The sequence below is a fragment of the Carassius auratus genome, unplaced genomic scaffold (assembly GCF_003368295.1).
Source record: "Carassius auratus strain Wakin unplaced genomic scaffold, ASM336829v1 scaf_tig00026304, whole genome shotgun sequence".
In the NCBI taxonomy this organism is placed as follows: domain Eukaryota; kingdom Metazoa; phylum Chordata; class Actinopteri; order Cypriniformes; family Cyprinidae; genus Carassius; species Carassius auratus.
The window spans coordinates 30,001-56,635 of record NW_020525504.1 but is presented as its reverse complement, the minus strand read 5'-3'; the positions used below and the strand labels follow the sequence as shown (position 1 = coordinate 56,635).

Sequence of the window (26,635 nt, the reverse complement as noted above, 5' to 3'; positions counted from 1 at the left end):
ATTTTTCTAGATCTGCCCCTGGCAACAAGTACTACTATGATGTACACTTTACATAATGTACATCTATATTTTTCTATAATAATAACTATCCAAAATCATGAAACAAGTCTGTTTTCAAATGTATACGTTTATTTTCTAAGACAGGCATGTACAGAACATTCATAATGAGAAAACGAGCAAAACAATCAGATCATACAGTCAAGTTATAATCATCATCATTCTCATAATAATACATTCTGATTTTGGTCTGCAACCCTTCCAGAATGAAAGCATCTTAATACAAATGCCCCAGATGGTTATTACCCACAATCCCTCTGCTCTTGCGCTCGGGCAGATGGTTAATTTTAAATAACCAAATGAATGGATGAAGAAAAAAAAAATTCTGAAGGTTTTAACATTATGGGTGATAATTGAGAGCAGGACTTGAACATTAAATATTTAATATTTGGAATGTTTACAACGAAATGTTTCATTCAATATGTTCGTCTCATGCTTGTTGATTTTTGACGATTAGAGAAGTACTTAGAGGAGTAGTTCATTCAAAAATAAAAATGTTTTTATCAGCTGTTTGGACTCTCATTCTGACGGCACCCATTCACTGCAGACCATCCACTGGTGAGACACAGTGACACTGATGCAATGCTACAGTTCTCTAAATCTGATGAAGAAACAAACTCATCTTGGACGACCTGAAGGTGAGCACATTAACAGCAAATGTTCATTTTTTTTACTGTTCCTTTAATGCAAATCATTCGGAGTGGTTGTGTTATTGAGCAGCTGTTATTTCTGGGTTTTGAGTGAAGGCAAGACATTCAAAGCAGCACAGAAGTTACCCAGACGAGCACTAACTGTTACCAACAACAACTTGAGTTGTCCAATGAAAGCACAGTCCTCCAGTGAGTGCACAGCTCAGCATTACAGCAGTCTTATGAAATACTGCTAATACATGAAAGTAAAAGGTCATGGTAAACTGAAGGGCCTCAAGACACCACTGACACACAGCGACACATCTGTCTGTTTGTGATTGATTCTGAATAGAATGCATTTTGTTTACTTCTTAGGTTATATGATATGTTCGGGTCTATGAACAAATGAAAGAGAAAGACGAATATTTAATGAAGCCTGTTTTAGGTCCAGCACGATATTGTTTTCAGTTTGTATTAAAAAAAATGTATTTGTGTTTGTCAAATTGTATTTATTAGGTTTTCCAGTTTTAGTCCATTTTTATTATTTTATCTTTAAGATTATTCCAATAATTATTAGTTAATATTTAAATTAGCTTTTATTTTTAAATGTTCCCTTTTCGTTCTAATTATAGTTGAAGTTTTAATTAATTTGTTGAGTGTTTTTGTCAACATATTAACATATTAATTGTCCTATATAAGCCTGGTTTTCTTTATTTTGTAAGAAAAAATGACCCGGGCATGTTCTTGTAGTGATTTTTCAGCAAAGCTCTAGAACCAATTATAGGAGTTCTGGGGATGTCTAGAACTGACTGACATTTAGTCAGATTTCATATGACTTCCTGATAATGGTATAAAGCATAAATAGCTCTCCATAAAGCAGAACAAAATGTGCAGTTTATCTGAAAAATGATGACCATTCACCTGGCCATAAAAAAAAGGTGTGTTTTTTTAAATAGTTAATTGTAATATTGTCTTTATAGGGCATTTTTAAAACCATATATAAACTTGTAAAAATAATTCTTTTTTTCAATAGTTCTTATTTACATGATAAAAACATACTCTTAATCTTGTAAAGTAGTTTGATTCTGTTCTCTAGTAGTTTCACACCGAGTAACGCTCAGATGTGTTGACAAGACGTGAAAAACACTGTAAGAGAAAACTTTACGCATGCTTCAGACGATAAGCGTTCCACCATCTGTTCATTAAACTAAGATTGGCTTGGTCTTGGCCTCAAACGTTGTTAAAGACAGCCGCCATGTTGGCTCTGGCTCAGCAGGACAGTTTTCTCACCAGGCCGGGTGTCTGTAGCTGATGTTGTTTACTGCTTGGCCCAGCGTGCAAACACCTGTTTCTCAGTGATGAAGCGGTGGTGTGCTCCACGGCGCCCCCTCTCGTTCTGGAGGTACGTCACACACTCGTCTGGACCTCTGGGCTTGTAATAGTGATAGGGCAACCGTTTGGGCTGAGGACGCTTCCTACAGGAAACACAATTCAGGAAACTACATTTCAGGGATTATATTGATTCAATGATGAAACTTACTGTTTGCCCAATCAACATTAGAGTCAAACTGCACTTTTCCAGGTAATACTATTTCATCTTAACCCACAATGGTTTGGTGGCACCATCCCATAAACCTTTATGTTGTCACACATCTCAATAGCAATCACCATGGTAAACCAGCCGGTGCTTAACCAGGACTGAGACCTTTTTCTGTGAAACATGAACAAACACTGAAAAATATAGCAACTGTTCAAACAATACAATAAAGGACAAACTCATTTCAGATGTTGAAATCTATTTATATATATATATATATATATAGTATATATATATATATATTAATATATATATATATAAATATTTTTATTAGAATTACAACTATATTATAATATTTTAATATTTTTTATTTTTATATTAAATATTGTAATTATTAATTTTATTAATATGAATAATTATATTCAATTATATATTTATGTTTACTTTATTTCTTCATATATATATATATATATATATATATATATATATATATATATATATATATATATATATATATATAATTATATTACAATACGAAAAAAGAACAAATTAGGGCTGAGTGATGAATCAATATATAATATATATGCAGTATACACTATAAATATATATATTACATAAAATATTTCTATTTATTACTTACAAGGTAACATTTATTATTGTTACTACAACAATAATAAACAAACTAAAAATTAAAACAATAAAAAATTATAAAGCTGTTTAAAAATAATAGAAATGACAGCAGAAAATTACTAAGACTTTAATTTTTTTTATCTAATTTAAAATATTAACCCAAAACCATGATAGTATATCAATGGTACTAAACTACAACTCTTAGTTAATGTCTTAAATTAATTGTAATTATCATTTGATCACATTTGAAAAGATCAATTCAACTGTTCAAGTTTTATAAATTAATTTCATTAGACACTATTGTTGATGATAACTTTGAATTAAATAAAAAAAAATTGGGAAAAAATACATGCAATTTCATGGCACCCTAAATTAAAAGGTAGCTTCCCTGTAAATAAACAAATTACATGTGCATTAATCTTTGAGATCTAACAATGTGGAATGCATCTGAATATTAAACTGAAAACTATGATATTGAATGATACAGAAAAATATTCTGCTGATATCTTTGGCCATATTTCACCTGGCTTTCAACCCGTTTTAGAAACATTAAAACAATAAAATAATATAAGCATCTGCTAAATGTGAATGTAAAACATGAAGCAAATGAAAATAAATAAAGATGTTAAAACTGACGTGTTTACCTGTCTCGGCGGTCTCTTTCTGAAAGAGCGAGTCAAACTTCTGCATTTTGCCAGGTGAGATGAGGAAGAAGGACAGGTTACTGTAGGTCATACTGACTCTCTGGATCAGTCTGTACAGCGTTCCCTTCGCCTCGCAGCCGATCCTTGTCGACGGACCCCAGAATATGATGGCAGGGCTCTCTGAGCGATTCAGGAAGTCTGTGGGTTTGCGAACCACCCGGAACACGCTGGAATGAGCCACGACGCGCACGCTGGTCCGGTTCCCCACGTCTGATTCGTAGCCAGAGGTTGGCGCGTCGTTCATGCGGATGACACACTCTGTGCGGTCGATCTCGTCTCCGGCGTGAGTCCCCAACATGTGACTGGAGCTGGTCACTAACGCACACTGATGGCAGTGCAGCTTCATGCTCTGAGACAGCAATCCAGCAGCATGCATTTCATTCCTTACAGCAAGTCATACATGTAGTCATATATATTGTGGAAATAAAGCAAAATAAACCAAAAAATTCTAAATGTATTGCTTATATTGATGTAAGAAAAAATATATAGTTAATTAATTATTTAAATGATTTGTAAAACTTTATATGAGCAATCATTTATTTTTATTAAGAATTCTAGGGATACTGTATTTTTTTTACTATTTTTAAAAATATACAAAAAATTTACAAAACATGTATTGTTAATATAGATTTTAAATATATTTATATATTCAAATAAATAATAATTTATAAAAACTTACATGATCCATCTTTTTATTTTATAAAGAATTCTAATGCATTTTTCCATGCAGCAAATAATATAGATTTCAGAAATATTTGTAAATATATTTTAAAAAATACAAAAAAGTATTATAAATACAGCTATATATATATATATAGCTAATATAGATGTTGAAATATATTTATATATTAAAATAATAATAATTTGTACATTTTTTTATTAAAATATTTTATGATAATAGTATTAAAATATTAATTAATTAATACGTCAACTATATTTTTAAGTTTACTTAATTTCTTCACTTTGTTTTTGGACTTTTTAAAAAATATGTTCAAAGTAAATCTATATTATACAACACACACATACAGTACATACATATGCACATATATATGTGTGTGTGTGTGCTTTGAAGGTTTACAAGAAATAATTTTCTTAAATTGTGTATACTGCATATATTTCGGCCAGATTTAGCCCATGAAAAAATGTACATATTTGGGCTTTTTTTATTATTTAGTGGATGGGTTATAAATATTATTTGTAAAAATGTTGGCATCACCTTGTTCCCGTAAACAGGAACGTAACCCTCGTTCCCGGCCCATTTCTTGAGGTTGGTGTGTTTGATGGTGAAGTGAAACTGGTTGACTTCGAAGGTGGTGTAAAGATCAGCCGAGCTGCTGGAGCTGTAGAGGATGAGGAGGGTCATGATGAGGAAGACCGTCCCATAAATCACCATCCGCTGCCCGCGCTGCCAATGCTGAGGAAGCACAGAGGAGCTGAGAGTCAATTCAGAAAATAATTGAATGTTCTCAAAACTCCAAAAATAGCGGCAGTATTTAATATTGATTATTGATTGCTGAGAACCACACACAATTAGCAACATGCCTTTCCATCACTGAATGAACAAACCTCTGAAATACAAACAGTGATTTATCAGTCCATGAAATATTTAATTTTCTCTAAAGATTTATGGCATAATTAATGCATCTCGTTTTGATTATAAACAAATGTACATTTTAAGGTAAATGCTAATTTTAATGTATTTTAAAAATGTAAATGGTGAAAAAACAATGCATATAAATACAGTGGAAGATCAATCTATTATACAAGTTTGGAAAAAAAAAAAAAAAAAAATATATATATATATATATATATATATATATATATATATATTATAGAAATTATAAAATTAATTAATTTATTTATTTTTTAATATTATTATTAATTTAAAATAATTGTTTTCTATTTTAAAATAAAATGTATTCCTGTGATTAAGTTTTTTTAAAGAGACTTATTTCAAATGCATTTAAAAGCTAATTAATCAGAACATTTGACCAGTAGTGTACATTTTTTAAAAATGATGTATAAAAATTAGTTTTAAATTTATTTATGTTTTTTTTACTCACTTTATCTACACTCCGCAGTCTCATTCTCCTGCTGTCCTTCTGTCAGGTTTCAGTGCTCATGTCTACAGAAAGAGAAAATCACTCACACCTGTAAGACCGAGCCTGTGTGTACATCATATATCAGTTCAATTCAAACTTATATTCCGAAATAAAAATGCAAAAATATTGTCAGAACCCATTTGCCAAGGTGTGACATTTACACAAGCCATTATTGATAAAATATGAACCACATGCAAATAAAAAAATAGCCGGTTCATTCAAACGGCAGACAATCACACCATAAAATTATTTAATATTCAATCTGACATGGAGACCATCTTTAAAAATTTAAATCATGAATTTAATCAAATGTGTTAAATATATTGAAATCTGTCATAAATCATACCTCCAGTGCCTCTTTAAATAAAAATATACCAGAAATAAACACGTCTGTGTACATAATGACACTATTATTGATTATTATTATAATTGACACAATCACGATGATTCTTACCGAAGCGTCAGGGCTTGATTCTGGAAGTTTCTGAATCTGCGCAGCATTATCACCATCATAAACATCATCATCACCATCATCAAGCCTTCCGTCGGAGGAGCGTGTGCGCAAACTGCGCATGCGCCCAAGCCGCGTTTACACTGATGACGCAAGAGAAGCCAGAACTGAATCGACCAATCAGAACACTCCCACACGCGGTGGGCGGTGTTTGGAAGGATCAAGCTGCTGCACTGAAGACTGAAGTAATGATGCTGATCACGGGAATACATTATATTTGACTATATATTCAAATAGAAAATAGTTATTTTAAATAGCCAAAAATGTATTTTACAAACATATATATATATATATATATATATATATATATATATATATATATATATATATATATATATATATATATACATAACCGTTCAAAAGTTATGGGGGATCAGAACGAGTTTCTTCTGCTCATCAAGGATGCATTTATTTGATAAAAAAAAAATATATATATATATATATATATTTTGAAATATCATGATGTAAAATAATGGAATTTTAGCATCATTACTCTAATCTTCATCACATGATCCTTTTATTTATTTATTGAGCATTAATTTAAATAGTAATTTTTTTACTCTTTCTTTTTTGAAAGGATATTAATATAGAAGGATAATATATAAAGGATATTAAAATAGAAACCATTATTTTATATTGTAATAATATTATGCAGGATTACTGTTTGCTTTCTGTATATATGCATGAACAAAAAAGGTCTAAATAAATAAGGCAATACAAACCACAGACACATTAAATTACAGTAATGCTTAGTTTATTAACTGGCCATGTAAATTTCAAATACAGAGCAAAAAAGGCCTAAACTTGAGTCACCACAGGTCAAACCATCACCACAGGAATACACAGTAATCTTCACCAAATTATGTGTGTAAGGATCTCTTACATGTGAATCTAAAGTTTAAAAAAAATCAGTCAGTATGTAGTTGAAAATAAGACACAATGTAATGTCAAACAAAATACACATTAAATTGAATATCATCTAGTGATATTAATTCATAATATGACCTCATTATATATTCATTTTCAAATACAGTTAGTTTCTCTTGGGTTAATATATGAAATAAACACTGCTAAGACAAGCACCAAAAGCCATCTTAAGCAAACAGATACATGCAATATTGAAATATCGAAAATAATAGAGTTTGGTTCCGCAGTAACATTTTGCACCTTGGAATAAATACAAAAATAAACATATATAATTATAAAAGCACAGTACCTTTTCAGTCATTTAAAATTGAAATGAACCCTTTTGGGTTAGATGTCAAATCATTAAAAATAACGCTTAAAATAATACAATAAAAAGTGCGGTCAAAGCAAAAGGTCATAAGTAAGCTGAGCATTCTTGAAACAATGTGGACATCATTTTGTTGACGAGAATGTGAAATGTTTAAAAACATGCTAAAAAAAATAAAAAATTAGGAAATCACAGTGTTAATAATAAAAACATCAGTGTCAGAAAACATTCCAAATGATGAATAGCTATTTTAGTATTACTTATTAATAATTATAATACTAATGCAAATAAAATATTACCACATCTAACACTGCAAAAAAAAAAAAATAAAAAAAAATTGCAGTGATCCCATGTAGTAATATAAGATTACTGCATTGATATCATAGATTATATAATATCATTGACATACATTATTAGTGATTTTGTATGATTTTTAGGGAGGGATAGAAACTCACTCTACAGTGGTTATCGGTGTGTAGGAAATGCATGGATTCAGATATTTATGTTTGACATAAGAGGTATTGTGTGACGTTAATACAATGTAATGTCATTGAAGCTTTAATTATTTCAGTGGTTGACCATAGAAAGTGCTAGTAAACCAGAGATCAGACTAACAAACAAACAAACTGACACAATAATGCAGAAGGCTGGTTGTTATGAAGAGAACCCTACACAGAATCATGAACCGTGCTGAATAAACAACGGCAAAGCAGCATGATTCAAACAGCAAACTCAACAATGCTTTTTTGATACAAGCATAAACTGACATTGAGAGGAAAAAGGTTTCCTGAAGCCAGACCTGCTTCAAACCTGGTTGAAACTATGTTCCTGCGGTGTCCAGGGTGGATAAACGAGCTGCAGCTTCCCCTGAGACGCCCAGCGGCTGTAGATCCGCTTCTCTGTGATGAAGCGATGGCCGCCCCTCTTGGCGTGTTCGTGAGCGCGGTACATGCGGCACTCATCCAGACGCGACGGCTCGTAGTAGTGATACGGCACAAACGAGTGGTTGGCGTTACTGTAATCAAACCAAAACAGAGGTTAGTGAAGAAATGTCATTTTGCAAAAGACAACTGCAAAAATGCATGAACGCTTAAGAGTTTCTGATTTGTCCAGGGTGTTAAATTCATATCAAAACATGCATTTTCTAAATAACTGTGCCTGTTTTTGTACTCAGCTTCTCTTTCTTTCTGTGGGTCAAAGATGCATCAAAATAGATGTACAAGAGTGTTCATAGAAAGCACGTTAAATGTAAGTAAAGAGTCTACTTTAATACGTTTTTGATTTTGGTTGAATATTTATATATTTACAAAATGTATGTAAAGATGTTAAGAACATGCTTATTCTGACGTTTACATATTCAAATATATAAAATAATAAGGGAGCATTTTAAATTTGAATGTGTTTTAAAGGAGTAATAAATTATTTCTGACAAAAGGGCGAAATCTCGGATAGAAATCTTGGCGAATTTAAAACATTTAGACTAATTATAACTAATTAGTATTCGGAGTGAAAGTTATTAGTTTTTAATGTGTCATAAAGTGATTTTTGAATGACATTTTAGTGGATCTCTTCTGTAAATCAGGGGAAAATGTATCATTTTTATTTTTTGCTCAGAAAAACACATTAATATAGTTATTTAAAAAAAATATATACATTCATTTTAAAGAATGAATCTGTTGATTACATATATATAAAGCTATAAATAAGTGTAAACATAAACAAGGTATGAAAAATCCAACCATCCATTCATTCTGTAAATTAATTTTTGCACATGTTATAAAGTTTGCGAAAGAGTATACGGTATAAATTATGTAAATTATTTATTAATTATAAACTTAAACATGTATAGATTATCTATAAATATATTCTATATTTTAGTATTTTCTATAAATGTGACAAATTACACATAATTAATAATTATATTAATTTATTTATTATATTAATTTCAAGTAATTGTGAATATACACACACACACACACACACACACACATATACATATACATATATATATATATATATATATATATATATATATATATATATATATATATATATATATATATATATATATATATATATATATAAACTTACTAAAATTAACATTCACTTTGACATGTGAATCATAAATATACAAATGTATAAAATTATATTATATGTGTGTGATAACACAATAAAAGTAATATCCGCTTCAAAATATGAATCTACTGGTTATATAATATACGGAGATATAAATACAAGTGTAAAATTCTACAGACCTTTAATTCTGTAAACTGTTTTTTGTATAGATGATATACATAATGTCAGCTCCGTAATTAACAGCAATGCAAAAATGTATTTTCTTAACAAATTCACCTAAAACAACTGAACTGACCTGCAGTAAGATCCGTCAATCATTCCATAAACCAGAATACTGTCACACATCTCCAGAGACAGAATCATGGTAAAAAACCCTGTACTGAGAAAGGCCCCCGATTTCATCCTGACAGAGATAAAGCAATCCATTAACTACATTCACAATTGCTGTTCTACATAATAATGATGACAGAAGAGAGGAAGAGTAACCTGTTTTTGCCCGTCTCGTTTTGAAAGATGCGATCACAGTACTGAACCTTTTCTGTGGTGACGGTGTAGATATTTGTACGTGGATACTTCTTGGCTAGCTTCACTAGTGCATTATAGATTTTCCCTTTTCCGTCCTGCCTCATGTTTTTCTCAGGGCCCCAGATGACGTATGTAGTTCCCGCCTCTGGCCCGAAGAAATATCCCTGCTGCCGAAGCAGGTGTGGGACGCTGGTGTGAGAGACCACACGCAGACTGGTCCTGTTCCCCACATCAACCTCGAAGCCGACGGTGGGTGCCACGTTCATCCGGATCACACAGTCGTGTCGGTCGATCTCCTGACCCCGTCCACCGCCCAGCATCTGCCCGGAGCTGGACACTACAGCACAGCGGCCACAGCGGAAGTCCAGGAACTGGAAATACATCATAAATACAAAAGCATGTGTGCATCTTAAAGGAATATTTCATCTAAAAATAAGACATTGCTGAAAATATACTCCACCCTCTCCACCTCCAGATTCCAAAAAAGTTGGGACACTACAAATTGTGTATAAACAGAATGCAATGATGTGGAAGTTTCAAATGTCAATATTGTATTCAGAATACATCAGAGATGACATATCAAGTGTTTAAACTGAAAAAATGTATAATTTTAAGTGAAAAATAAGTTGATTTTAAATTTCATGGCATCACCGCATCTTAAAAATGTTGGGACAAGGCCATGTTTACCACTGTGTGGCATCCTCTCTTCTTTTTATAACAGTCTGCAAACGTCTGGGGACGGAGGAGACGAGTCGCTCAAGTTCAGGAATAGGAATGTTGTCCCATTCTTGTCTAATACAGGCTTCTAGTTGCTCAACTGTCTTAGGTCTTCTTGATCGCATCTTCCTCTTTATGATGCACCAAATGTTTTCTATGTGTGAAAGATCTGGACTACAGGCTGGTCATTTCAGACCCGGATCTTTCTTCTACACAGCCATGATGTTGTAATTGATGCAGTGTGTGGTCTGGCATTGTCATGATGGAAAATGCAAAGTCTTCCCTGAAAGAGACGACGTCTGGATGGGAGCATATGTTGTTCTAGAAGTTGGATATACCTTTCAGCATTGATGGTGCATTTCCAGATGTGTAAGCTGCCCATGTCACATGCGTTTTCTGGAAGTGTTCCTAAGCCCATGCTGTGATTTCCATTACAGTATCATTCCTGTATGTGATGCAATGCCTCTTAAGGCCCCGAAGATCAAGGGCATCCAGTATGGTTTACCATCCTTGACCCTTACATACAGAGATTGTTCCAGATTCTCTGAATTTTTGGATGATATTATGCACTGTAGATGATGATAACTTCAAAATCATTGCAATTTTCCTCTGAGAAACTCCTTTCTGATATTGCTCCACTATTTTTCGCCACAGCATTGGGGGAATTGGTGATCCTCTGCCCATCTTGACTTCTGAGATACACTGCCACTCTGAGAGGCTCTTTTTATACCCAATCATGTTGCCAATTGACCTAATAAGTTGCAAATTGATCCTCCAGCTGTTCCTTATATGTACATTTAACTTTCCAGGCCTCTTATTGCTACCTGTCCCAACTTTTTTGGAATGTGTAGCTCTCATGAAATCCAAAATGAGCCAATATTTGGCATGGCAAATTATTCCATTCCTTTTTTAATCACAATTTGTACAGTGTCACAACTTTTTTGGAATCGGGCTTGTAGATGAGTTTGTTTCGTCATCAGATTTGGTGAAATGTAGCAATGATTCTGCATTTCTCCAAATCTGATGAACAAACAAACTTATCCTAATCTTGGAGGCTGAGTATATTTTTAGCAAATTGAGTTATTTCTTTCAAACTGAATTGTTCAAAGGGTCAAAGCTGGAATGCAGCTCACATGTGATGCTGAGCGAGTGTTGAACTGAAGCCTCACATAACCACGCAGACCTGTTTTCATGTTAAATCTAGACCTCATCACATGACAGTACCACAGCAGCAGACACACAGAGAAAATGACAAGGCAGATCCAGGGAAACCTCTGAGGAATGAAGGACGGGAGAAAGCCTCATTCAGAGTCAGTATTTTATATATATATATAATTTTATTTTATTTTTTTTATTTTTTTTACTGTACCAGGGATTTCATGTCCTGTTGAGGCTGAAGCTCCAACCCAGCTGATGAACTGGGAAGCAAATCCTCATTTTCCTGAGAAAATATATTAGAAAATATTATATTGATATAATATTCTTCCAGCAAGCACTCACTGAACACACATATGTGAAAAAAATTATTATATACATAATCAATAATATATATATATATATATAAATGTATTTAAGTATCACTACTGTGGCTTTTGATTACAGTGACAAAGCTGCTGATAATGCTAAACTTTTATCGGAGCGGAACGAAAATAAACACAACACGAAATCAATATACAAGCCATTGCTTAATGATTGTATGTGCCTTAACTGTAATCGGATACTAGTATATGGACATCATCAAAACAACAGATAACAATATAATTAGCTCTTAGATTAGCCTTCTTACATTTTCCCTTGGCACGCTGATATTTACGGTCCGAGAGGAAAACCCTACTGAGACTTTAGTTCCGCCTCTGAGTGTGACGTTGGAGGAATAACAACAACATAGATATATAGATAGATAGATGGATGGATGAATGGATGGATGGATGGATGGATGGATGGATGGATGGATAGATGGATGGATGGATGGATGGATGAATGATGGATAGATAGATAGTAGATTACTTAAATTGGAGAATAAGAGAATACATTTTGGATTACGTAGAAAAAAAGTATTAAGGAAAAACATTTAATCATTTAAACGCGGTATTTAGAGATGTAAATGAATCCAGATCTAACTAAAATATCGGAGATTTTATAATAAACTAAATAAATAAATAAATAAAAAATGTCATACTTAATCATCGGCATTTTACCGTTTATCATGGCAACCGGTCAAATACTAAGACTATATATAGTCAGATTAAAGTTAGAACTGTGAAAATGTATGAAATATTTCGCAAATTTGCGTTGTTTGCTTTTGATTACTGTGGACTAAGTAACACATAATACATATTGTAGATTTTATCATACAATGTGTATTACACGTAATCTTAATATTTTTTTTATATATTATTATTATTGATAATGTTGTCATTATTATTATTCTTATTAATAATAATAATAAAATATGCTCTGTTTATTTAGTGCAAGAGTCGCGTCGCGCCTGTTGATCCCATTGGATAAGCAACGCGTTGCGTCTTTCCCTCCTCTTATCCGATTGGTTACCGCTGAGCCTTGTGAAGCTGTTATTGGATCTTTCCGCTGTGGCTCAATACTTTGCCCCGCCCATCAGGAAATCAAAGGTTATTATGTGCAATGCGGAATGAAAATGTCCTTCCAAACCAGGAGTAAGTGAGTGTGCTATTTCACTCTGAGTATTGCGTTTAAAGCTGCTATTGTTTGTCTGATCTTAGCTCCGCTTTAAACATATATAAATGTTTATGTTACTGGTATCTGCCTTGTCTGTCTGTCTCTGTGTGTGTGTGTGTGTGTTGAGCTAAGCTAATGTGCAGCTGCTAAAGACATGCAACAATTTGTGTATATATTTATGATAATAATATTAATATTTTTTTCATTTCATAGTAATGAGGATTTTGAGGGGAAGTGTTTAAGATTAATCTCTTAAAGCTTTTAAAGTGATCAGATCTGAGATATTCAATAACAAAGTCATTATCAAATCAATTTATCAACTATTTATAGATCAGATTAAGTCTTTATTGTTGTATTTAAATGTTAGAATATGAGGCGTCTAACTAAATGTCTTCCTTAAATTGTTAATATTGACACATGTTTTGCATATAGTGTCTATCGGTCTGTTTATATAAGCAAAGCTTCTTATCTAAACCACAGTATGAACCTGTTTTCATTGTCTCCAAGGCAAAGGTAATGTAATATAATGGAAAGCTCTGTTTGTGGATGAGTCCTGCTCCAGCTGTTCCAGGATCTGTGTGGAGCGACTCGGATGTGAAAGTGTCAGCTGGAGGGAGGGGCGGAGCTGAGATGTCAATCAGAAGCGCTGAGGGCGTGTCCATCATGCAGGCCTTGGCCATGACCGTGGCTGAGATACCTGTGTTCCTGTATTCCACCTTTGGACAGGTAAACAAACACAACACACGCCTCTCTCTATTCTGCATCTACACCTACACACTCACAGAGAGACACACATTCACAAACAGAGAGAGAGAGACACACACACACACACATTCACACACAGAGACACACACATACACATACATACAGAGAGAGAGACACACACACACACACACATGTTTGTTTTTGTGAAAAGTGTGTTCATCCCATAGGTGTAATAGTTTTTACAAACTGTATATTTCCTAACCCTCACAGGAAACTTTGTGCATTTTTACTTTCTCAAAAAAACTCATTCTGTATGATTTATAAGCGTTTTTAAAAATGGGGACATGGGTTATGTCCTCATAAGACACCCTCTCCTTGTAATACCTGTGTCATACCCATGTCATTATACACACACACACACACACACACACACACACACACACACACACATACAGAAGAATGCTGACAAACTACAAGTCTTGGGTTTTAGTGGACTTTTTTTTCTTTGTAGGGAATGCACTACAGTATAAATATTTTTTATTTCGTTTTTTATATTCCTATTTTTAGTAGAGTTATTTCAGTACCTTATCTTATTTGTACAGATCTTTACTTTTTTTGCAGTTTAAGGTTTCGTTTAATATGTATTTTTTTTTTATTTATGCTTTATTTGAGTTACCAACATTCTTTAGTAGTTTTTCGTTTTTATCAGTAATTACACAGATTTTTTTACATGTTTTTACAAATTTGTGACCATTTTTATGTAATTAATTAGGCTACTTTGAGTGAATGTTTATTTAATTATTTAATTTAATTTAATTTAATTATATATTTTATAATATATATAATTATAATTTAATTCCTAGAATTTTTTTTATTTCATTTAATGCCCACAATTGTTAAAATTTAATTTAATGACCATATTTTTTTTTGGATTTTATTTTATTTTATTTTATTTTATTTAAGGCCCAGAATTTCTTTATTTAACTTGACTTAATTTTATTTAATGCCCACAATTGTTTTATTTTATTTTATCTTATTTAATGCCCGCAATTTCTTAATTTAATTTAATTTCATTTCATTTAATGCCCACAATTTTGTAATATAATATAAATGATTGTAATTTAAAATGATATTTTTGAAAAAATTTAAGTAACATTTCAGTCTTAAATAATGCAATTTATTGATTTTTTCAGTAAGTTTTCAGTAAGTTATATATATATATATGATAAATGCAATGTGAAAACCGATAATAACTGATTCCCATCTTCTTCTCTCGTTTTCTCTTTCTTTGTCTCATCTGTGTTTTCTCAGTCTATATTCTCTCAGCTGAAGTTGAGTCCGAGTCTGAAGAAGGTGTTGTTTGCCACGGCTCTGGGCAGCGTGGCTCTGGCTCTGACCGCACATCAGCTGAAGAGACGGAGCAGGAAGAGGAAGCAGATCGTCAGTAAAGAAGCTCAGAAACCTGTGGGCATCCCAGAACCGCTGATCCGAACCAGCCGGCCAGCCTCGCTCAAGAGAGGTGAGCGTTTTCACATATTCTGCTCTTGAAATAAAACATTATAATATAAACTATATTATGATCATTTTAGGGTAATGATTATATTTATAAATGAATCATGCTATTATAAATGAATGTGCAAGGATATTATTATTATTTTTTTATTTGTCCATAATTTTCTGTTATCATTTAAAATATTAGAAAATGATTATTTTATTACACCAAAACAGTCATAAATTACTTTTGCGACCATTTTCATTAAATTAATCAGGCTACTTTGAGTGAATGTGTGAGTATTTACATTTTTGATGCCCATAATTTAATATTACAATATAAAATAATATGAAATTATAATTTTATAAATATGAAATAATATAAAATTGTTAATTTAGTCAGTTTTTATTGCACCAAAACATGCATAGATTGGTTTTGTGACGATATGCATGAAATTAATCAGGACACTTTTGAGTATTTTAATTTTTAACTTCCATATTTTTGTATTATAATATACAATTTAAATTTTAGTATTCTTTAAATTATATACAATTAGAGGTTTCTTAAACCACAGTCTCTCAAACAGTCCTAAATTAGTTTTTGTGATCATTTTCATTAAATGATTTAGGCTACTATGAGTGAATGTTCCAGTATTTCAATTTTTTAATTTCTGTAATTTTTATTATAATATAAAACTATCATTTCAGGTTAAAAAAAAAATTAGTCTGGCTAATTTGAATAATTGTGTGGGTATTTTATGTAATATTAAAATTAATTAATATTTATTATTAATGTCCATAATTTCATATTGTATTGTAAAATGTAACAAATATATAATTTTCTAAATTTGAAAAAATATGAAATGATATTGTAGTCTAGGTTTACTGCACCAAAAACATAAATTAGTTTTTGTGACTGTTTTTTATTGAATTAATAAGGCTACTTTGAGTGAATGCAATTGTTTAATGTTCATAATTGTATAAAATATGACAATATTAAATAAAATTGTATCAATGCCCATAATTTTATATTAATGAAATGAATTAGGCTGCTTTAGAGAATCAGTTTTATTCTGATTTGTCCCCTGTGCATTAGCAGTGGTTTGTTTTTGTGTGTTTTCAGGGCCGGTTCCAGGGCGTCAGATGATGAGTCCCAGTGCTCGCAGTAATGACACTCTCAGCGGCGTCTCGTCTCTCACACAGAGCAAACACTCCAGCTCTTCACACAGCATCGCTTCTGTGCGTGAACCTCAGAGCTGCACACACTGTCTTCCTGTTTATCAGTCAGCAAACTCCTATTAAAGAGTTTAACTAACATTTCATTTGGATCCGCCTCAGATGCGAGGCCCCTCCTCTCCCAACCAATCAGTGAACACCGGGATGCTGCGGGAGGCGGAGCCAGTGGCAGAGGAGTCTGGAGTCGGGGAGGATGCCAACGCTGAGAACCTCTATCTCATTGGTAATCTCTTTTTCCATGCTACATACTTTTTCACATTCTACACTACCATTCAATTTAGTTTTTTGGATGTAATTAATACTTTTATTCAGCAGGTACACATTAAATTTAACAAAGGTGATAGCACGTTTCATATTAATGCTGTTCTTCAGAACTTTCTATTCATCAAAGAATCTTGAGAAAATAGTTTCCACTAACATTTGAAAAAGCACGACTGTTTTCAGTATCGCTAATAATCAGAAATGTTTCTTGAGCAGCAAAAGTCAGCATATTTTCATGATTTCTGAAGATCACGTGACACTGAAGACTGGAGGAATGATGCTGAAAATACAGCTGCGCATCACAGGAATAAATGGCATCTTAAAATATATTACAATATAAAACAGTTATGTTAAGCTGTAATAATATTTCAAATTTTTCTTGCTTTTTTTTGCTGTTTTTACAGTATTTTTGTTTAAATAAATAAAGCCTTGATGAGCATTAGTGACTTACCAAACATAAAAAAAACTTTTGAACAGTAGTGTATTTTAAAATTTAAATGCACATTTTCAAATATTTAAAATTTTAAAACAAGAATTAACCTTGTAACTGTCACTCACATTTTTTTTATATGACTGAAAATATTTTGTAACATGATTTTGATCTACCATTCTCATGGTAATGCAATGTTTGAATTTAAAAGGGGTTTCAAAGGATGAATTTTGAGATTTTAAGTTGTCAAGTGACATATCATTTCTGATGATTGTGAGAAAAAGGCAACAAAGAAGACAAAGGTCAGAACTCCTGTTATGATGTAGGTTTTTGAGGTGCACTCTTGCTATAAATGAGTCCATTGCTTTTGCATGTGTGCAGCTGATGTTGATCTTCCTCTTGCAGGGATGGAGCTGTTTGAGGAAGCCCTGCGCAAATGGGAACTGGCTTTAAACGTCAGACACCGAGCTGATTCCTGTGCATCTGGAGCACACAGTCTCGGCTCGCAGGGGGCAGAACTCGTGGAGCGTCACTCGGTGAATATCTCTTACTCGTATGGCAAGTAGAAGAATGCCAAGCGCTGCTAAATAAAAACACACTTTCTGATTTCCAGCCTGAGCTTCATCATCATCAGTTTGCGGAGAAGCTGGAGTCTCTTCTGCACCGAGCCTATCACCTACAGGAAGACTTCGGCAGCACCATCCCGGCCGACGTCCTCCAGGCTGACCTGGGTGAGACGCACACAAACACAAACACACGCTGACGTCAGCTGGGAGTGTTTTCAGCTTCCTAACCAAGCCGTTTGTGTGCAGAGAGTGAAGCTACGCTGATCCTGCCCACACTAGGGAGCTCCCATCCCGTCAGAGACGACGATGCCTCATCAGACGACTCGTTCTTCTCTGCAGCTGAGGTCGGGACACACACACACACACACTCACACTCACACATATGTGTGTTTTCTCCTGCATGTAGATGATGTCACTTCCCTCTTTATCTCTGTAGTTGTTCGAGGCGTTCTCTCTAGAGGACACGTATCGTTCGCTGAAGCCGGCGGCGCTGTATGAGGAAGCCCTGGGTTTGGTGAAGGATGGAGGCGTGGCCTGTAGATCGATGAGGTGCTGCACACTGCCTGCACATTACATACTACTGCCACTACCACTTTTGTAGTATTTACATTTTTTTAATGTCCATTTTAGATTATAATAAATGGTTTAACATTTGAAAATGACATTTATTTTTAAATTTCTTGTTTTCTTCTTTATTTATGAAGAAAATAAGACATTAGGAAATTAAGTATTTATATAATGTATATAATTGTAATTCATAATTAGTAATATAATAATTCAGTTACAATAAAATAAATGTTCTATAAAACTATTTTCTTAAATATTTAACTTAAATTTTAAAGTAAAATATTTTAAGATATTTTTTTTCTGATTTTGTGTAATATGTTAATTTGGCAGCAGTAAAAATAATATTATCTTACAATATTATAAATATTATTATATTGATATTGATATATAATCACAATATTTTTGACCAAATTAAAATAAAAATAATAATTCAGTTGATTCGTTATTATTTTTTGTTTAGTATAAAATATATTATTCATTATTTTTGAAGGAATGTTTTTTTAAATTTTTTAGATTTCATTCAATTATCAATGTTTTTTGATGACATGTTTGAATTAAATCATAACACACAGAATCCAGAGAAATTAAGACAACATTTCTGAAAAAATCTAAATAAATATTATTCTAAAAAATATTATTGTGTCAATAAATTAAATAAAGATTTTTTTAAAGGTTTAAGAATTCAGTTGATTTGATATAATTTTTTTGGTTATTAAAATGTAATTAAAATAAAAAAAATGGAATCAAGGAAATTGTAAACTTGAATTGAAAATTGATTAAATTGGTGAAGTTTTTAGTCCACTCCATTAGCGCTGATTCTAAACTGAGACGGGACTCAATGTACGTATGCACACACAGTACAGATGTCTCCACACATCATTCTCCTCTGGGATTGGAGGGAGCAAGGACTGATGGGAAAACACACTCTGTGTTGTTTTTGTGCCTCTGTTACAGAACCGAACTTCTGGAGTGTTACAGCGATGAGGACTTCCTCGCTAAACTGCACTGTGTTCGCCAGGCCTTCCAGGTCAGCACACTCTCACACACGATTACACACACACACACACACAGGGGAACGGGGCTGTTGGTGAGATCTGTGTGTGTTTGTCGTATCTGTAGCTGCTGCTGCTGGATGAGACGCACAGGATGTTCTTCATGGATGCAGGGAAGCAGATAATATCGGGACTTCTGGCCAAAGCCAACAAGGTGCTTCACAAATGAATGGAATAATTCAAATGTTTTTATGATTTTTAACTCTCTTCAAGGCTGCATTTATTTGAAAAATACAGATAAAATTGTGAAATATTATTAGAATTTCAAATAGCTGTTTTCTGTGTGAATATCTGTTAAAATGTAATTTATTTCTTTGATGCTCCGCTGTATTTTCAGCATCATTACTGCAGTCTTCAGTGTCACATGATCTTCAGAAATCAGTCTGATATGATGATTTACTGCTCAAGAAACATTTCTGATTATTATCGGTGTTGTGGAATATTTTTGTGGAAATTCAGCTTTTCAATCAAAGGATTAAATTAGATTTTATTTTGAAATAATATTTTACAAAATTACCGTTTTTATTGTTTTTGTAATCAAACAAATCCAGCCTTGGTGGCTTAATTGTTTCAAACTTTTGACTGTAGCTTTCATTTTTAAAAATTGCTTTAAAAAACGAATTGTGTGTGTGTGTGTGTGTGTGTTTAGAGTCCGGAGGCGTTTCTGGAGAGTTATGAAGACATGCTGCAGTACACACAGAGAGAAGAGACGTGGCCCGTCACCAAGATGGAGCTGGAAGGACGAGGGGTTCGTCCTGTTTATCAGTCCGTCTGTCAATCTTTCTTTAATCGTTGGCTAAATTATATTCTGTGTGTTGATGTCTGATTTCAAGCTGGTTTTTTCGACTGTTCCACTGTTGATATTGTTAACTCCAAAGTCCTGAAATTAATCTAAATAAAGTTGAAATCAAATAAAATATAAATATTAGATGAAAAATGTAAACTTAAACACAACAAAGTTACAAATTAATAATTTAGCATATTAATAAATACTAATAATATGTGACCCTGGACCACAATACCAGTCATAAGGGTACATTTTTTTCAAAATTTAAACTTATGCATCATCTGAAAGCTGAATAAATCATATTTCCATTGATGTATAGTTTGGAGATACAACTATTTGAAAATCTGGAATCTGAGGGTGCAAAAAAAATCAAAATGCTGAGAAAATCGCCTTTAAATGTATCCAGATGATTTCTTAGCAATGCATATTACTAATCAAAAACTAAGTTTTAATATATTTACGGTAGAAAATGTACAAAATATCTTCATGAAACATGATCTTTACTTAATATCCTAATGGTTTTTGGCATAAAAGAAAAATCAGTCATTTTGCCCCATACAGTGTTTTTTTGGCTATTTCTACAAATATACCCCAGAGACTTAAGACTGCTCTTTGTGCTCCAGGGTCACGCATATTTAATAAGACGAAGGCTCTCTCTTTGGCCTTGTAGTGGTTAGTTTGACCTTTGACTTATCTGTAGGTGGTCTGTATGAACTTCTTTGACATGGTGCTGGACTTTATCCTCATGGATGCGTTTGAAGATCTGGAAAGTCCTCCGTCTTCAGTGGTGGCCGTTCTTAGGAACCGGTGGCTCTCGGACAGTTTTAAAAAGACGGTACGCAAATGTTAGCGCTCCAAATCCAATCCAGACAAAAACTGAAAGTTAACGTTTCATTTAGAGCCAAAACGGAGAATAAGGTTGTTATTCTCCAGTCCTGCAGAAACCATCTATGTTCTGGTGCTTTTCTCTGTCTTGATCTGTCGCTGTATTAATCGTTCTGTGTCTCTCTGTACACATAAGGCATTGGCTACAGCCTGTTGGTCCGTGCTAAAAGCCAAAAGGAGATTGCTAATGGTGAGTGCGCAAAACACAACATGACATTATATGATCTAGAATCAGACCACATCAAGCTGTTTTCTGTTTGTTGCTCAGGTTCCTGATGGTTTTATTGCCCATTTCTATGCCATCTCTGAACATGTGAGTCCAGTTCTGGCTTTTGGGTTTCTGGGCCCCCCACAGCACCTCAGTGAGGTGTGCACCGTATTCAAGGTAAGGCTTTCTCCGTCTTCTCCACGATCCTCCGTTATACCTTAAATAAACCTCCCGGTGATCCAGATCAGGACATAATCTGATGCTAATCTGATCTCAGTGATCAGATCGAGAACAGAGACAAAACTTAAAAAGGTCTTCAAATTCACTCTGCTACAAATTAAGACCTTAAAGAGTCATAAAGTCAAGGCTTTAAATGTTGCATACAGATTCTTAAATCAAGACACATTTACTTGAGATGCAAAATGAACATGAACAGATGAATTTTTCTCATTTTAATCATAAAACTCGATTCATTTTAAGCAATTTCTCATTAAAAACTTATTATTTATTGCATTTTGCTTGGAAAACAAGACAAAAATACAGATTTTGCTTTATCTGTCTGTCTATCTCTCTCTCTCTCAAAACATTAATAAAAGCAATGAAGTATCATTTATTGTAAAGAAAGACGAGGTTCGTTTGATTTTAAAATTAAAAAAACAATCAAACATGTTCAGAAGGTTGGTTTTTTTCAGTGTTTTTGAAAGAAGTTTCTTCTGCTCACCAAGGCTTTTATTTGATAAAAAATACAGTTAAAACAGCAAAAAAAATAAAAAAAATAAATAATATTACAATTAAAAAAGCTATTTTCTATGTGAATATATAATAAAATGTAATTTATTCCTGTGATGTGCAGCTGTATTTTCAGCATCATTCCTCCAGTCTTCAGTGTCACATGATCTTTAGAAATCATACTAATATGATGATTTGCTGCACAAGAAACATTTCTGATTATTATCAATGTTGAAAACAGTTATGATCCTTCCAGTTTTTGTTGAAACGGTGATGCATTTTATTTTTCAAGATTCTTCGATGCATAGAATAATAAATAAATGTAATGAATGCCTTTTACTGTCACTTTTGATCAATTTACTACATGCATCCACTAAAAATCAAATAATTCAAAAACACTGAATCTAACAAATGAAGGTTTATTAATCTGCTGTATCATGTGGTTACACGTTCTCCTTTGTTCTCCACAGCAACAGATTGTTCAGTATCTGAAGGACATGTTTGATCACGATAAGGTGCGTTTCACGTCCGTCCCGTCTCTGGCCGAAGACATCCTCAGTCTATCTCACAGACGAGCGGACATCCTGGTGGGTTACTTGGGCATCGACAGTCTACCTGAGACCAATGGAGCTTTACCCAAGAGCCCCTGCCAAGCCAACAGCAGACAGCAAGACTGAGGTGCACAATCCTAATCTAGACCTGACCGGTCTATGTCTCGCTTAGCTTTAGACAGATAAACCACTGCTGACTCATCCGAGGTCAACCGAGGCCTTTTCTTGATCTTTTCTTCTGCAAATTTTGCCACTGAATATCCAGTGCTGCTATTTAGACACATTTGCTTCGGAAATGCTCTGTTTCTGAAGAACCCAAGAAGGAACTAAATAAAACCATCGTTTAGCCAAACATGCAGCCTGGTGTTGAGTCGCTCTTCTGAATCCACCTGCAGCCAAATGCTAGGTTTTGTTTGTGCTACATGTCGGTTTGTCATTGAGTAGGGATGCACGATATATCGGCCGATAAATGCTCAATTTTCTGTTATCGGTATCGGCCGATAAATGCTCAATTTTCTGTTATCGGTATCGGCCCGATAAGAAAATTTGGCCGATATCTTAAAGGCAATAAATAATGCATTATTCCCTTCAGAAACACTTGAGTTGAGACCACTTGTTTGCATTATTTATGCATTATTTCATTTATTTGTAAGACTTATTATGATGAAATTTGGTAATGGGAGAGTAAAACTATTTTTAAAATATACACTGTTCAAAATACACACTGTGTTTGGGATGTGGCTTTTATTGATGAGAACTTTTTTATAATCAGGCTCTCAAAAAGTATCAGTTATCGGCTTTCAAATAAAAATAAAATATCGGTTATCGGTATCATGCTAAACTTTTATATCGGTGCGTCCCTATCGTTGAGTGTTTGTGCCAGTGGCCAAATAAAGTCTTGCACTAAATCTCGAGAAGCGAGATCAATGAAGAGAGAGAAAATCCAGACTGATTTGTGAACTTCAGTTTAAATCTCTCAGCACATTTGGGAAGTTTGAGAGCGCTTCGAACAGAGACTTGCACAGGAAGTGCATCATTCAAGGCTAAAACAGGATGTCGTGGTCCCGATCACATTAGCTGTGCTATATTAGTCACAATGTTCATCAGATCAATGTTTAATAAGACATGTTGGCCTGTTGGTTTGTTATATTTTCTGTCTTCTCATCATACTTATATACCTTGTTTTTGTCCTTCATCGATATTCAGGACTAAAAGAGCCAATTATATTATTCTGTTATATAGATATTCATTAAGTATTATAAATTTAATACAGCAGTGGTATTGGGTTAAAAAGGCCACAGTTGGAGAGCATTAATAGGTGAGTAGGAAAGATCAATGCTAATCTGCATTAACTCCGTTTAAGTTCAGTCCTTCAAGCTGTGGTTGTTAAACTCTGTCTGCAACATCTGTGCCCTTCTGATCATTTTGACTTCGCCTTGATTTAGTAAAAAACAATAAAAAAAAGATGCAAGGATGCATATTCCTTTACACTCATGGATTCAATTAAAGTGGAACTTTTTGTTTGAATTATTTGTTCTATACAATATTATACTACAGTATACATTTTTTTAAGTATACATAGTTTAAATTGTATTCAACCCATGAGAAATATTCAAAACAAACAACCAAACAGCATCTTCCAAGTCTTTTGATTGGCTTAAAAATATAGTCATTCATGACCTGCAAAAAATATATATATTAGCAATAGGAGCTAATAAATGCACTAAAACTTTAAGAAAAAAAGGGAAATTCTGGTCATTTTTAAACTGAATATGCACGAAATGTCTACAACAATCAATCAAACAATGTTTCTTTCCTCCTCATATTGGGTGTCTTGCACACATATATATATATATATATATATATATATATATATATATATAGATAGATAGATAGATACATACAGATGTTAATTTTCTCTATTTTTATAAAAATAATAATAACACAGTTGTAAACTAGCTTAAATGTAGTGCATTTGTAAAAAATAATAATAATAATAATTGTTTCTTTTTTTTTCATAATTTATATGAAATCTGAAATGTAGAGGTATTTAAAATATCAACATTGAACATTTGCCTGATTATTACTGTTAATTGAATAACCAAGATTGTGCTCATTAAATATAAAAATAAAAGGGTTTGTTCCTATTTCATTTTATTATCAAATATGTGTCCCGTATTTGAATCTCATTGGTCCAAGATTATTGATATTTGATGTGATTATTAAAGATTCACTGAAAGAGTTACTGACTGAGAGTAACAGATGCTCTGATTTTTATATTAATTTATGGTACAATTCCTGATAGATGATTAATTTCTCCTGTAACGACTGATTCAAAACAAACCAAATTGAAGACAAAAGAAGGTGAAGGGGGGGGGGGTATTTTAAACAACAGCTGCTGTATTTTACACCCAGATAATTTAATGAACAATAAAGGTTTATGTCTAAAATGTTTACGCTGAATTGGGTGCCTAACGATGGCCAAAGAAGATGAACCGAGGTGCTGGAAAGCAACTCAAGTCTTTATTTCCTTGAAATATTTACTTGGTGTGTGTGTGTTTGTGTTCTTCACTTGGCTTTGTGTTTTTTTCCTTGATGTACTTACAAATGAATGTTGTTTTAATCATTGTATTTGTTGAAAATTGTTGACATCTTGCCTTCCCTAGCCAACATAAAGTCTTTTTTTTCCCCTTTTCTATCTGTCTTTGAAATGTGTTATTCTTATCATTTATGTCTCTAACTATTCAGGGACAATCACATTTTAGTACTTTTAATTTGGTTTCTGTGACTGAGAGGGTTAAAGGACCTTAAAACTTCAGCAGTTTTATTAAAACTCATTCGATTTAAAGGCAATTTTTACATTTTACAATGTTAACATTTTAATTAACCATAATTGATTGCTATTAGCAAAACATGGACTACAACATTTGTCCCATCAATGATGAAAATTCAGCTTTATGTCACATGAATAAATTCTATTTTACAGTATATTCAAATAGAAAGCAATTCTTTTAAATAGTAATAATATTTCACAATATGACCGTTTTTTTCTGTATTTTGGTCAAATAAATGCAGCCTCCATGAGCAAAAGAGACGTCTCCAAAACTATTAAAAATATTACTGATCTCAAACATTTGAATAGCGGTGTACTTTCGAATTGGACAAATGTTGTAGTATATGTATGGGTATATATATATATATGTATGTGTGTGTATATGTATGTGTGTATATATGTATATGTATATGTATATGTGTGTGTATATATATGTGTATATATATGTGTATATATATGTGTATATATATGTGTATATATATGTGTATATATATATATATTTACATTTACATTACATTTGTTTATTTAGCAGACGCTTTTATCCAAAGCGACTTACAGATGAAGACAGTGGAAGCAATCCAAAAACAACAAAAAGAGCAATGATATATAAGTGCTATAACAAGTCTCAGTTAGGTTAACACAGTACACGTAGCATGGGATTTTAAATAATATAATAAATAAAAAGAAAACGGATAGAATAAAAAAAAGAATAGAGCAAGCTAGTTAGAGGTCTTTAGACATACCCACATATATATAATTGCATAATAAATGAAAAGAAAAATAGAATACAAAAAGATTCGAAAGGTAGTTATATTTTTTAAGAATAGAATTAGAATATTGAGTGATAAAGTTAGAGGGTCAAATAAATGTATACATGTACCGGCACCTCTTTTGGGCCACTTAAAGCACTGTATACAT

The 26,635-nt window shown here is 32.9% G+C and overlaps 2 protein-coding genes and 1 pseudogene across 5 annotated transcripts; 1 reads left to right on the top strand and 2 right to left on the bottom strand.

Moving 5' to 3' along the window:
* Positions 1 to 1,972: 1,972 nt before the first annotated feature.
* LOC113078672 (alpha-N-acetylgalactosaminide alpha-2,6-sialyltransferase 6-like) lies at positions 1,973 to 6,238 on the bottom strand (annotated as a pseudogene).
* A 669-nt stretch (positions 6,239 to 6,907) lies between these two features.
* On the bottom strand, positions 6,908 to 12,574 carry LOC113078673 (alpha-N-acetyl-neuraminyl-2,3-beta-galactosyl-1,3-N-acetyl-galactosaminide alpha-2,6-sialyltransferase-like). Of its 3 annotated transcripts, none has more exons than XM_026251002.1 (6): positions 12,509 to 12,574; positions 12,092 to 12,163; positions 11,856 to 11,996; positions 9,967 to 10,376; positions 9,776 to 9,883; positions 6,908 to 8,419 (listed from the first exon to the last, which is right to left on the bottom strand). In XM_026251002.1, exons 2-6 carry the CDS (start codon positions 12,101 to 12,103, stop codon positions 8,209 to 8,211), a joined length of 882 nt encoding a protein of 293 aa, XP_026106787.1. In that variant the 5' UTR covers positions 12,104 to 12,163; positions 12,509 to 12,574; the 3' UTR covers positions 6,908 to 8,208. The 3 variants fall into 3 exon arrangements, with proteins under 3 accessions (XP_026106787.1, XP_026106789.1, XP_026106790.1); XM_026251004.1 differs by having other exon boundaries at positions 12,431 to 12,518; XM_026251005.1 differs by lacking the exon at positions 11,856 to 11,996.
* Positions 12,575 to 13,311: 737 nt separating this feature from the next.
* On the top strand, positions 13,312 to 24,718 carry LOC113078671 (mitoguardin 2-like). Of its 2 annotated transcripts, none has more exons than XM_026251000.1 (16): positions 13,312 to 13,394; positions 13,924 to 14,142; positions 15,433 to 15,640; positions 16,736 to 16,851; positions 16,951 to 17,071; positions 17,945 to 18,075; positions 18,153 to 18,270; positions 18,352 to 18,449; positions 18,542 to 18,654; positions 19,627 to 19,699; positions 19,792 to 19,878; positions 20,374 to 20,472; positions 21,212 to 21,346; positions 21,533 to 21,586; positions 21,665 to 21,781; positions 22,804 to 24,718. In XM_026251000.1, the coding sequence occupies exons 2-16, from the start codon at positions 13,963 to 13,965 to the stop codon at positions 23,008 to 23,010; spliced, it is 1,857 nt and encodes a 618-aa protein (XP_026106785.1). In that variant the 5' UTR covers positions 13,312 to 13,394; positions 13,924 to 13,962; the 3' UTR covers positions 23,011 to 24,718. The 2 variants fall into 2 exon arrangements, with proteins under 2 accessions (XP_026106785.1, XP_026106786.1); XM_026251001.1 differs by having other exon boundaries at positions 13,318 to 13,398.
* Positions 24,719 to 26,635: the final 1,917 nt, after the last annotated feature.